The sequence below is a fragment of the Manduca sexta genome, chromosome 13 (genome assembly GCF_014839805.1).
Source record: "Manduca sexta isolate Smith_Timp_Sample1 chromosome 13, JHU_Msex_v1.0, whole genome shotgun sequence".
NCBI classification, from domain to species: Eukaryota; Metazoa; Arthropoda; class Insecta; order Lepidoptera; family Sphingidae; genus Manduca; species Manduca sexta.
This window is the reverse complement of record NC_051127.1, coordinates 13137766-13151795: the sequence shown is the minus strand read 5'-3', so window position 1 is coordinate 13151795 and position 14030 is coordinate 13137766. Positions and strand designations below refer to the sequence as shown.

The window sequence follows — 14030 nt, the reverse complement described above, 5'->3', positions numbered from 1 at the left end:
TTTACTACATATCGCCGCTGTTTTGGTATTCTCTTAAATCTCAGTATTATTAGGTTTTTTTTAGATAATTTTACGAATTTTTAAATAATAATTTGACAATATTTTTTTGTTGTTCATAAATTCCTTTGTCAGTTTTTTAAATTGTGGCTCCATCGTTGGCAGACGATGATTTTGCCAATGTCTCCTTTGTCAGTTAACATCTGATTGTCATTTTTGACAATAATCTGTCAAATCACAAATGTCATACACAGTACATTAGACGTAAAGAAATTGTGCAAGAATTAAATATATTCCATAGCAAATTGTGATATGTAAAGGTGAAAATTAACTACAATTAGTATTTAATTATGATATATCAGGTAAAAAGGGTTTTATTAAAGCACCGTTTTGTTAATCAATTTATTCGTTACGTACACAATGATCAAAATTCGGCTAAGACTCTTTTTCCTTTAAAAAGTCGTGGTTTACTCAAAATTGCTGGTGAAGATGCAGGAACATTTTTACAAGGTCTCATTACGAATGATATGCGTCATTTCGAAGAAGGTGCTAAATCTATGTACACCGTATTTTTAAATAATAAAGGTAGAGTGTTATACGACACTTTGATATACAAATGGGACAGAGATGATGCTTTCATCATTGAATGCGACAAAAACGTCCTTAACTCCCTTCAAAAACATCTTAAACTGTACAAATTGAAAAGACAAATCAATTTTGCAGATATGAGTAATGAATTAAAAGTGCATGCTTTTATCTCAAATGTAACTGAAGATGCAATAGAGTCCAAAAATGATATAAAAATATACAAAGATCCCAGGCTTTCGGATCTAGGATGTAGAGTCATATCACCAGCACAAACACCTGAGCCTGATATAGCCCAAGTTGTTGGTAAAGATGTTGAAATTAAGGAAAATGAAGATGGGTATAAATACTTGCGATATAAGTTAGGTGTTGGTGAGGGGGCTGATGACCTGCCCCCAGGCACAACCTTCCCTTTGGAGGTTAACTGTGACTACCTCCATGGTGTGAGTTTCCATAAAGGCTGTTACATTGGTCAGGAACTGACTGCCCGAGTGCATCACACTGGTGTTGTTCGGAAAAGAATTATGCCAATCAAGTTCACTGACACCATTAAAGGAGAGTTAGAGAAAGATTCTGTGATATCAGCACCAGATAATCCTAAATCTAATTTGGGAAAGTTAAAAGGAGTTGTACAGGACTATGGGATAGGATTGCTCAGGATAAAAGAGGCTTTGGATGCAAAAGTATTAGCTGTTGGAAAGTGTACAATAGAAGTTGTTAAGCCGAGTTGGTGGCCTCTTGAAGCTCCAAAAGATAAACCTTTAGCAAAATCTGAATAAAAATATTTATGTAGGTATTGCTTTTGTATAGAACTAACTATAAGCAAAATACACAAAAAAAATTTGGTACTAAAAATTAATAGATCATTCAATTAGACACACAGGAGGCAATGGCTTTGTAAAATGTTAAAGATGAGGATTATTGAATTTAAAGTAACACAATTTCATCAGTTATTTGAGTCTGACACCAGATACGCTGTGTCTACTGTTTGTAAACATACCCATCTGTTCACACATAACTTTTATGCAGTATGTTTTTAAAGCAATAACAAGTTATGGCATTTTATTTAATGATAAGAGTCCAACATATTATATTATTGTATGTTTCAATACAATACCTAATAATCCATTCAATCTAGACTCTCCAAAAACATTTTAAACCTTTAATATTATTAGCTTTGTAGAATTGTTATTCCACAATATAATACATGGTATCTTCCTTTTTAGTCTAAAATTAACCAATGTATTTGTATTTTTAGTAAAACATGGAAGAAACAAAATCAAAGGAACTAACAAAGGAAAAAGAGGAACCTGTGCAAATAATTCATGACTTCAAATGTTCATCCTGTGGTCTCAATGAGAAAGCGCACTATCTAGGAACCAAGCCACCATTTTCCCGTAATCTCGTACTCAAGTACCCTAGCTATGTTATGAAGGATCCCTTTAGCCCTCCAGGCAAGGGAGAGGTATTGGTACTGGGTGGAAACTGTTCACAGTGTGATAAGCCAGTGTGCATAAGCAAAGAATGTAGCTTCTTCTATTTAAAAATGTATTGTTTGCATTGTGTACAGAAGTGTATTGATATGTTTCCTTTAGAAATTAAAGCTAAAATAGCTCAAATAAAAAATAAAAGCTAATGCATTATATGGTTGTCATTTTCATTGTATATATAATAATTTAAATATAATTGTTGCATATACATAAGTTAGAAAATTCGTAATTTAAAAAAAAGGGACAAGTGTGTGTTCGACTCGCGCACTGATGGTTCTGTATAAATTTGTAGATGTTTAAGTATATAAGTTCAAACTTGACAAACTTAACTTTGCCTTTCAATCTCTAGACACAGTTGCAGCAATCAAAAATAACAAGTTTGTATTAGTAGATTCGCTTGTTTTGTCATTTAAGCACATATTTACAGTTTTCAGTTTTTTATTGACATGTAATGAAATGCTTATTGCCAATTTCATGATTCTGGGTAAACTGGAAGTATACTATAGGTTTCGAGTCCTTTGTGAAAACGCAAAATATGCGACATAAACGGTCATATCTATTGACTTACTTGCAAGTTTAATTTTCTCACAGCTGACAAGTGACCATAAACCTATATTTGATATAAATATTAACTTGGTACCTCTACCTAAGAAAAGGGGCTTTCATAGATGGACGACAAAATGAACCTATAAGTTCATTTGAGGTACGGCATCCAAAAAAAAATTACGTGTGCAAGGGTTCGTGAATAAAAAACAGTTGTTATAAAATACTGTTTACTTTGGCTTTCCAGTCCGATTTACAGTAGTTTTCATCAATTTTTCACAAATTATATTCAATAACACAGTTTTATCCGAGCGAAACTCTAGTTTCTGTAACTTAACGTTATTATAATACACAAGTAAAATGTTTTATTACAAGCCATACAGTGAACGAGTCGCGTGCGGCGACATCTCGCCTCACTTCATAAAAAACGTATATCTTAAAATTAACAAAAGGATAATTACAGCACAATTATATTAAGATGTAGGTATATATTAATAAGCTCTAAATCAGGACAAAATTAAATTCAATTTTTGTCTCACGCACTCAGTCACTCCATACAGATAGCACCACATAATGTCCGTAACCCTTTTACAAAACCAGTGACTGATCTCAATACACAACAAAACTTATCAATTTAAATAAAAGTCAAATGTTTAATCAATAACAATTACACGAATAATATAGAAACCATTACGATATTGAGACGTTCTCTTAGTATTTAAATTCGTATTATATTTAGTTTATTGCTTTCTCATTGTGAATTTCCATATGCTACTATTGACAACTACGTGGTGGCATACGTGTCGAAATACAATATTCGAGAAATATTACAATTAGACTCTATTGTGTGAAACACGAACAACATTTAAAATTTTACATCAATAAGATATCGTATAGCGGCGAGGTTCGTGATGGGTGACGTGTCGCTGCGGGTGCGCCGGACTCGCTATAAACATACAAAATGGACAGGATCGAACAATCGGCAAGTGAGTTCACTTTATATACACTCCACTAATAAACATCACATGCACACACCAATTATAATTTCCGTATATAATATTTACGATTAGACCTTATCAACTCGGGCAGTGAATAATGAGCGTTGTCCATCGAATGTGCTCCTATTAAAACTATGCCATTTACGAATTTCACGAATTATGTAACCAAAATATAAACTCCACTAAGGTTAACAGCAGGTAGAAGCGGGATCGTAATGTATCTAAAGTGTTCATACTGGCCTAATGTAGGGTTCGCAAATAAAAGTACGCGCCTTGGACGGGTGATACTTTCGCATTCTTATAACATTTCACTATGTTCAGACTTTTTCATAAGCGGGGTGGAGGAATACAATTTATAGTCGTCTAATTATATTCCCACATAAAATTAATTTAAAAAAAAACTCTCACAGCCTAAACGTAATTAATAATTTTGAAAGTTCAAAATAAAAACAACCTAGTCATTTCGGACACATCACACGCTACCGAAACAATAAAAACATACAATATAAAATTTTAGCGACAGTCTTACACATACCTATTATATATCTATATCACTAAAGAAATGCCTAAGTGAGTTAAAAGCGACGACCTTCGACATATTCCCTAAAAATCAAAGACGAATAAACATCGATAGTCTTTTCTATCTACTAAGAAAGTTGCCAATACACAATAAAATTTGTTTTAAAAGATAATTTCACCACGCCGAATATGTACACAGTATATGTTGTTGCCGAGAGACATCTCCGGCATAGATTCGTTGAAACGCTTATTAAATAAAACTATGGTTTTCGATTTTACACCGAGAAAGATAAGGTTTACACATTCGAAAATAATTTGTACACCAATAAAGATACGGTTGACGAGTTAGCTTTTCAGAAAAAGTATACAGTATAAAATACATTTAACATATAAAAAAAATACTTTCTGCAGATCAAAATATAAAACGTCCAAAAAATATACAAAGAAAATTTCTAGTCATGGGCGATTCTAAAAGATTCTTGGCGAAGTCATCTGTACATTACAATCGCTGCTTTTGTCTGTATAATATTTCCAATTGAACTATATAAAATAATTATTTTATTAGTTATATGTTTTGTTTTATACATTTTTTTTTTTTTACTATAATGTTTCACAACTTTGGAATTTTAATTTCATCATTAAAACAGGGACAACTACCCAATTGATATCTCGAATACAATAGATATCCGGTCTATGAAGTTCCGATTCCAACATATCAGACTTATAATATTCATTTACTAAGGTTGCAGCTGCACTAAACAAAAAATCTTGACTGAATAACGCTGATGCACGCTGTATATTGCAGTTATTGAATGATTAGTTGGTATGAGTAAACCACCGCGCACTGCTTTAAATAAAATTATGGTCATTTCAACGCTTTGGTACCCAAATGAAAAGTGGATGCCTAATGAAGCCACTAATTACGGACTTTCTGAGACTAAAAACAGCAGCAAAAGTTAGGTCTAGTGCAACGGAAGCCTACATACGACTGTCTGTTATTCCACTCAATATTACGAGTTGCATCAAACAATAAAAAGACCTACCGAAAAGTATAGTTTTTTGGAAAGCAAAAATATAAATAAAATATCATGTATGCCATAGATGGATTATAGAATTAGAGTTCGGTTTTATTGCTAACAGGATCTATTGCTCGTATTAATAGAAGTAAAAAAGTTTTAAAGAAACGAATTGTACTTTATCAACGAATAAATAAACGAAAACCAATAATAAATTGAATTTAAGACATAATTATATCACAATTCTCTATAATATATTAAATCTGAAGCTCTACGCACAAACAACTCAACATATATATTTAAAAGAAGAATAAAGTCAGAAATAAATAAGATAGTTTAAAATAAGTGCAACAATAAAAATAGCTACCAAGTAATCAAAAGAAGTAATATTATGTTTTTGCTTACTCAAATTAGGATCTTTGTGACTTAATTTTCAGTTGAATTTCTGTTAGCAACAAAAAAATACTATAATAATCATTCGGTGTTTTGTATATAGCTATATCTTTACTCATATGAAAAGCCAGGCGCAGAGTAGTGGACAACCATAAAATAATTGCATTCTTGGACGTAGATGTATTGTTTCCTTATATAAAAGAAATAACATGTGCCCGGTCTCAAAAAATTATGTATCTACAATCCCTCTAGGGCATACTTATCCCTGTTTTTCAATTAAGGATCCCAATTACTTTCTTTGATTCACAGAGAAAATGGACCAATCAGAAAAAAGATTTTTTTACGTGCTTATAAATGACTTTTTTTAAAGGGTATTCCTCAGCATGGGATCGTTTATTGTAAGCGGACCTTAAAGACCTACTTTCCTCAATCCAGATCAACGAGTAAAGGTAATTCAAGCCTGAATTGATTGTAGTTTTGCAGAAAGGAGCCAACCCACAGCAAAAGAAAATCTAGTAGTTGATATCTGAAATAAATTATTTCTTCACCAAATGGGTTGATATAAATCATAACTGAGGTGTCTTAGAGGATTTTGTCTTTCTCTCCCTTCTCCTTTCTGCTGAACTTACGAATTATTTTTACTGAAATCTTGATCTTTACTCGTCAAACTGAAGATGTGAAGTGGGCCTGAGCTATATTTAATTTTGTTCAATTTATTTTCGTTATATAAATTTCATTCGCGGTGTGCATACGGCACAAATGTAAAACCTCTATCATCTTTACAACGAATACATTTCCATTCGTGAATGTCTCTACTAAACCCACCGACTGTATCCACAGCGCGAACAAGAGGTATAACAAAATCAATTTCGACCTCCACAAACTTTCAAAAATAAAACACCTAAACATCAGTAAGACGATGCATGTTGGAATGTACACATATCGATGACAAAGGACGAAAACCAATTTATAAGTAACGCGAGTTGAACAAAAAATTAAAACTACATGACCAATGACCATGCTTTAGTGAAATTAATGACTGGCACGTCGACTGCTGTGTTAGGGTACGTCCAAATATGGTAAATGCGTCATGATTCTTGAACGCACGGCGCGCGCGCAATTAATTAGCAATTAATGAAACTCGTTCTGCGCATCCGTCTCCGCATTCGCGGCGCATTAATCAGGTTTGGACACACCCTTACGCGCACGAGCAGTCGAATGCAATATTATAATAACTTCTTCTACATTGTACGAATTGTTATCGATTTAAATACTTTTGTAACATTTTGTGACGCAAACGCGTGCCTTTTTACTGAGTATAATTATTTGTGAACCGTGCAGAACAAACTGTATTTAAAATTATATAAGAACACACATACTAAAGAGATTGTATGAAAAATATGCAACCACATCTATGAATAAAATACAGTATTAAATATTATCTTAAAAAGATTGTAGATTAAAATAAACTGTTATGAGTTTTACTAAAAGTATTGTGATATTGATACGTTGAAACTTTTCCAGTTTGGAGGTTAATGTAAAAAAATAAAAAACAAAATTATAAGGCTATAAACAAATACTTCACGTCGACGATACGCGCTGTTCAGGGGTTAACAATACACTCTAATACACAGGCCTCACTTATCGGAGTCAAAACCGTAGTGTACCTTCATATGGCTTACTACAATGAATATATGAAAATCACTATTCGTGATTTTGTTACAAATCATCGAATAGTGAGTCTGTCACACGTTACATAATTGAAAATAGGGTAAAGGTATATTTTCGACAACCATTGCAGACTATAACGGAATACGTATGTATATCATATCTATTGAAAAGAAAAGATAAAATGTAAACAAAGAGTACCTTTCTTTTGAACAAATCTTTTGTTCATGTCTGTCAAATACACAGACTACAATGAAGATAATCGCAAAGTAGGCAGATGTTGTTTACATTTTATTTTTTAGTTCCATAAATAAGGTATTTTGATCGTTAGTGGTCACATAAAACGCCATAAATGCATTCCAGAATACCGCTTCGCTGTGGTCATCGAAATCATACCTTAACGTGTTTGGGAGAGGATATTGTGTAATAAAACGTGTACAGACGTCTCTATACTGAGTATAGAGAGTAGCGTGAGCGGGTCCTACCCGTCCGCAGCGTGGTGCTGCGCCGTGTTGAGCAGGGCCTGTATGACGTGCGCGAGGTGCGTGCGGTAGTCGGTGCGCGGCGCCACCTCCTCCTCGGGCTCGTCCTCCGGGGAGGCTACAGCCTCCTCCGCCGCTTCCTCGCCCTCGCTGCCTTCTGGTGTGTGGCACCGCGCCACCTCCGCAACGCATGAGACCGTCTCACCGCCTTCCGGTTCGGAGTTGTCCTCCTCTGCGATCACATATATATAGGTTAGGCGATTAGATTACGATGTATTTATCGGAAGCGCAAGTTATAGATGGTCACGGTTTCACCCATCCTGGTGCACCTCCAGTGTTATCTATCTATGTATTTTAGTGCCAAAGATAGTGGCAATTATACGCGGCTGTAACTAATAACTGATAAACAGATGACAGTAAAATAAAATAAGCAATTTGACAGGCGATAATTATTCATTGTTCTCGTTGGCGCTGCCAACGCGTTAGTTTATTACAAGTTGCAAGAGGATTTATTAAAAAAAATCTATTATAATAAAAACAATAAAGAACTATTTATAGCTTATGTTAAGAAAGCAGTTGTGGAAGTGATAGGCAGTGATGCAATGTGTGTGTACCGGACACGTGGTGCAGGCGCTGCTGCGCGGCGTGTGCGGCGCGGAGGGCGAGGCGCGCGGCGGAGGGCGAGAGGCGCGAGCGACCCGCCACTAGCGCCAGTGCGCGTGCGCCGCCCAGCAGCGAGCGTAGGGGCGCGCGCCGCCGCGCCGCACACCCTCCTCCGCCAGCGCCTCCGTCGCGCCCATCGCGCACGCGCTGCCCGCCGCGCCCGCCACGCCAGACACTCCCGGCGCGCCATTACCCATCTGGATATACAGACAACATACACTACTACATAAAACTTTGGTTGCACTCAAACAAAATGTGAAAATGAACTCCCATTTTATGAAATACCCATTTTCGGTTTTGAAAGTAGTTACTCTAAAATTCGTAACGAGACACGCTGTGCCGTGTCGTATAAATTTTGTATCGTAAAATGTCACAATATCGACTTAACTCGCTCTAAATACTTGAACATAATATATACCTTAGGATAGTAATGTTGCATGAACTCATATATCGCAGGGTCTTCCAGGGACTCCCGCTCGTCGAGTAGAATCGCGTCCATGTATTCGGTAACGACTGTGCATTCCAACAGCATCTCTTCAAGCTTGGAATCAGCCTGAGCATATACATGACGTATGTTAACAACTAAAATTATTCAAAAGTGTCCCAATATTTTACGGGTGTATCGATAACAAATAATGTAAGAAATAGACACTCATCCTTTTTAGATTATGCCCTCAGCATGCACAAAGTTGAATTCCAGATAACTAACAAATTGATTTCAATTTAAATACCCTGCTACTAAACAACTAAGCCGATGGAGCTATTCAGGATTAATATAAAAATTTTAATCAATATTATGAAATTTACCGGCGAATTGGCCACGTCCCGCCAGAATGCCGCGAAGTAGTTGAACCGCAGCGGCACCGCCTCCAGCGCACACAGCGCGGACAGCAGCACGAGCTGCTCCGACATGCAGCGCTGCGTGCGCGCCACGCGGCAACAAGTGTCTGCAACGCGCCACAAACGCAAACTTTAGGCTGCATTAAAACTGGCTCCACTGACCAACAATTTAATCCTGCTATTAAATATTTTTTTGTATGACACGAATATTTTTTCAGATTTTGATAAACCACGATTACGACTCAAATCGTGACTAGATTGTTGAATCATTCCATATTTTGTAATATTTAATTGATTAAATATAAACGTCGAATACTTACCTGGTTTATTCATTGACGTTATACAAGCTTACTGTAACAGTTGTATTAAGAAGATAACTTGAATGGTTAAAATTTTGACCCATTATTAACTTTTCATTTTCTATACCTCATTTTCACGACTGTCTGTGATAATCACTTCATCGAGATTGAGAGGTTTATTACTGCATTAAATACAAATTATGTATACTTATAACATAATTTGTATGTAACTTCCATATTGCGTATAAATTATTATCAGTGACAATGTGACGCGTTGACTTACCAATAAACTTATGATATGGTCTGTAGGCGGAGGCGAGCGGCTGCGGCGGGTGGTGCGCGTGGTGCGGCGCGTGCGAGCGCGACCCGCACACGTGCGTGCGCGAGCGCGGCGACGTGCGCGGGCCCGCCGCCGCGCCGCCCGCCCCGCCCGCGCCGCCCCGCGCGCCCGCTGCCAGCGGCACTAGCGCGCCCAGCGCCACACTGCCGCCGATCAACACTAGCTCGCGCAGCACACCTACATGCGACACAATGGCTTATCAATCTGAATTTATATTTCAAAACGAAAAAATGACACTTGCTTTAGATATTTTTAAAATTATTTAAATATGAAATAAAAATAGCTCTGCACATAAGCTTGATATTATGAAACTTTCCAACGAGAACAATTAGTAGAAAATATTATTAGTAATGTGATGAATTACCGTATGCGGCGTCGCGCAGGTGGTTGAACCGGTGGTGCAGGTTGAGCATGGCGAGCAGGCGTCGCGCGCACTCGGGCCAGTCCTTGCAGGCGAGCAGCAGCGCGCGCGCCTCCTTAGCGTCCCGGCGCGTGCGCAGCGTGCGGCACAGCGCCCGCGCCCAGCGTAGCGCCGCTGCCAGCTCGGCCCGCACCGCGCCGCCGCCCCCGCCGCCGCCCCCGCCGCCGCCGCCGCCCTCCACGTACACCGCGTGCAGGCTATGCAGTGCCTATCGACAACGATACATCACCATGCAGGGGAGCCAATGCTATATACATGCTAAATGTTTCTAATCATAAATTTACTTACCTCAAAGGTCATCTGTAGCCCGCCGTTGTAAACGACGTACAGCCTGTCGTCTTCGTTTTCTACCAATGTGCAGAAAGCGGATATGAGTGTAGTCCAACAGGTCCTGCCGTTTAATCCTGCATACATATTGAGTAAAACGGATATAAATATTTAGATGAATATGCTGTTTTGCCCATCCCATATGAAACACACGTGTAGTGCAATACTGTTTTGTTCCGGATTATCTGCATTCCGGATTTTGGCTCAATAAGAGGGATAAGTGGTATTGGCAGGTACTTTTTGTGAACGAACGCAAATAAACGATTACCCTGCAGGTACGCCGAGAGAGTGCTCCGCCTGAAAGCGGCTGCCTCCTTGCCGTCAGGCGTCTCACTGCCGCTGCTGGTGCCATTACTGTTGCTATTGCCGGCGCTGCTGCTGTTGCTGTTACTGTTGCTGCTATTCGTACCGTTGCCGTTGCCGTTGTTACTCACTCCACGCGCGGCCAGCACTCTAGCCAATCTGGATATACATCGTTTTGTGTTTAATATGTAAAAGAATAGTATTATGCGTATATACTTAATATAATAAATTTAAAACATAACTGACGGCTCTTTGGACACTACTATATATAGTTTGGTTTCAATAGGAAAATGTCAGTTACCTGAGCAGCTCGTCAGCAGCGGCGGGATATAGATGCGCATGCGGCGCGATGTTGCGGAAGGCCCAGTGCACGTTCTGGTGCTGCGCGAGCGAGCGCGCGAATGACGCGCTGCGCCGGCAGCACAGCCGCAGCAGCGCGTAGTACGGCGGCAGCATGGCGCGGTTGTACGCCACCACCTCGCCGTCCTCGTGGTCCGCGCTATATTTTACGTTCATTTTATTGTATACGTTCAAATAAAAAGTTAATTTTATAGTATATCTAAGGCAAATATTGTAATAATTAAATAAACAAATATAAAAGTATTAAAATCTTACGATCGATATTCAATATCGATATGGAATATCGATTGTAAGAAGATCGTCTGTAATTTTGTTCAATCTCTAAGAAATAGCAACACATATACATTGCTCTATAAGACGGCTTTAAGGGTCAATAATGCGCAATAAACAAGCTTTTGCACACAATGTAGGACATGTTTATTATCAAACTTACAGTATATAATTGAAGGCGATATGTTTGATGAGCCGCGGGTTGGCTAACGCGAGCTGCACGTTCTCGGGGCAGTCGACGGACACGGCGTGCCAGAACGTGAGCAGCGCCTGCTTGTTTGGGTGCACCGCCACCGACGGCTCCGATATCGATGGGTGGTACAGGTCCCACAGGTCGTTGAAGTATTGACCAAACTGTGAGGAAATTGAATTTTGGAGATTTTTCCTTTTTATTCTTTGATAATGAAAGTTATTATTCATTAGTACCATAAGAAACGTGCTTTTATGTAGGATATAAAGTATACTACCATTTTACGGCTTATGAATTATTTTCATTAGTAGATCAGATTTATTTTAACTAAGAGTCATAATATAAGCTTCATATGCTACACCTTACCATTAACTTCTCGACCCGGCTAACGACGCAATACGACATGACGCCGAAGTACGCGGTGAGCTTCATCGTGCCGTGCACTGCGATGTCTGTGTACTTGCGCGCCGCCTTCAGTTTACCCAACAGCATAGTGTATACCTACAAATAATAAGAACATTGTAGAAACTTTAACATCAAATTAGGTCTAAAGTTATTTAAAGGCGTATATATTAAACCACATAATATATGACTACCCTTATTTTTTTTTCTCAGGGCCAAAATTTGACATTAACGGTGCTACAACTACGTGATACTTTCATCTATCTTAAGGTTAAATAAGACGCTGAGAGATTATGAAGCAATTAACTTGTGGCCGTCTGAAAATACTGAGGGTAGCTTTTATAATAGTTATAGCGTGTTTATCGACCTGGTGCAGCGTGTGGTGCGCGGTGTCGGGCAGCTTGGCGAGGTGGTGCGGCGAGGGCGGGGTGCGGGCGCGCCCGCGCGTAGCCGGCGCGGAAGTGCTGGCTCGGCACCAGCGCCACCAGCAGCAAGCGCCGCCGCCGCGCACGCGCGCCGCGCCCGCCGCCAGCAGCTGGCTCTCCACCCACCGCTCCGCCGTGCGCAACGCCCACGCGTGCGCCGCCTTGTTGCGTGGGACCTGCATCAATATACCTTTAGTGACGATTTTATATTTAAATTAAAATTTTCTCTAGTTTAAATATAGAGAATGTGCTGCAAATCAAAGTTTTATAGTAACTATTAGATGGATAACATTTTATTATTGTTAATATTTACCTTATTCTATAGGCTAAACATTCTATAGCATCCAGGAAATAATTGACAAATACAATTCAAACGATCATAACGCGACTCAACAGTAAGAGCTATATTACTATAGCTAGCATGATAGGCCCGTACCTGTAGCGCGAGCCACTCGAGTGCGGCGTGCGGGCACACGTCGGCGACGTCCCACAGGCGCGCGAGCACGAGCTGCGTGAAGCACGGCAGCCCGCCCGACGCGCCGCCGCCGCCGCCGCTACCCTCCACCAGCAGCGTTAGCAACTTAAAAAAAGGACTGCAGCTCTGCGAAGCCCACAACAAATTATATGGAAGTGTCAGGGAATGGCTGGTACACAATAAAACTTCCAATAAACAAGTAAATTAACAAAGTTATTTTAATTACTTACTTCAGCGTGCTTGGCGATCGCCTGGAAGATCATGTTGACGATCTTCTGCGCGAGCGGCTCGTTCCAGCGACACAGCGCGAATATCAACGAGCGCGTCTGCTGCAAGTTTAAACAGTCGCGCGTCTGCTGGTAGATGAAAGGAAACCCCTGCACGGACAAATGTATCATTAAGCATTTTCTTCTTTTCATAACAATGCATCTCTGAACTTATATACCGTGGGTAGGGGGTAAGATGGCGGGTAGATGTCGCTGTATAACGTATCACATTGTTGCCATCAGGTGGTGTTGTATCAATTCTATATAAATCTCAGTCAACATTCGCAATCGAATAAGAAGATATACGCGAACTAAGCTCCTCCGATTTTTTAGCACTAATGATCCAGAGTGATAGAGAGGGAAGAGTTTTGATACCTTGGCATGCAGTAGCGCGCGAGCGTCAGGCTCGTGCAGCGCGAGGTGTCCGGCGGCGTCGCGCGAGCGCTCGACGAGTCCGCCGACGAGCGCCACCATCTTGTCGAGCGCGCCGGGCCGCAGCTTGTCGCCGCCGCTCTCCGCGTTGCCGCTGCCGCTGCCGCCACTCGCGCCACTACCGCCGCTCCCTCCCCCGCTACCTCCGCCACTTCCGCCACTCGCAGTTGCGTCCTCGGTTGGCGAGTCAGACTGGCGATAACCAAGTAGTATTGTGTTAAGTTTTTGTTGCTAATAAAAATCGAAAGAAAACGAGGGAAATTTAAAAAGCAGTCAGCGATTCACGTATTATTTAAAGCAGAAACAAGGGTCAATAATTAAAATAT

The 14030-nt window shown here is 39.6% G+C and overlaps 2 protein-coding genes across 2 annotated transcripts in view; one reads left to right on the top strand and one right to left on the bottom strand.

Moving 5' to 3' along the window:
* The first annotated feature begins 224 nt into the window (after window positions 1-224).
* Window positions 225-1861, top strand: LOC115450207 (putative transferase CAF17 homolog, mitochondrial). The gene is made up of 2 exons (XM_037438309.1): window positions 225-1371; window positions 1841-1861. The coding sequence occupies exon 1, from the start codon at window positions 348-350 to the stop codon at window positions 1359-1361; it is 1014 nt and encodes a 337-aa protein (XP_037294206.1). The 5' UTR covers window positions 225-347; the 3' UTR covers window positions 1362-1371; window positions 1841-1861.
* A 967-nt stretch (window positions 1862-2828) lies between these two features.
* The window catches only part of LOC115450222 (ubiquitin carboxyl-terminal hydrolase puf), a 31528-nt gene continuing 20326 nt past the window's right edge, over window positions 2829-14030 (bottom strand). The window contains 15 exon segments of the mRNA XM_037438308.1: window positions 2829-7923; window positions 8306-8551; window positions 8773-8907; window positions 9162-9301; window positions 9777-10010; window positions 10198-10462; window positions 10543-10658; window positions 10850-11043; window positions 11186-11383; window positions 11678-11868; window positions 12071-12205; window positions 12474-12707; window positions 12968-13132; window positions 13237-13383; window positions 13648-13896. Coding sequence (XP_037294205.1) covers window positions 8396-8551; window positions 8773-8907; window positions 9162-9301; window positions 9777-10010; window positions 10198-10462; window positions 10543-10658; window positions 10850-11043; window positions 11186-11383; window positions 11678-11868; window positions 12071-12205; window positions 12474-12707; window positions 12968-13132; window positions 13237-13383; window positions 13648-13896 — 2559 coding nt within the window. The 3' untranslated portion in view covers window positions 2829-7923; window positions 8306-8395.

Bases quoted from the DNA above. Each gene is read 5' to 3' on its own strand.
- LOC115450207 (XM_037438309.1), top strand. From the start codon at position 348: ATGATATATCAGGTAAAAAGGGTTTTATTAAAGCACCGTTTTGTTAAT.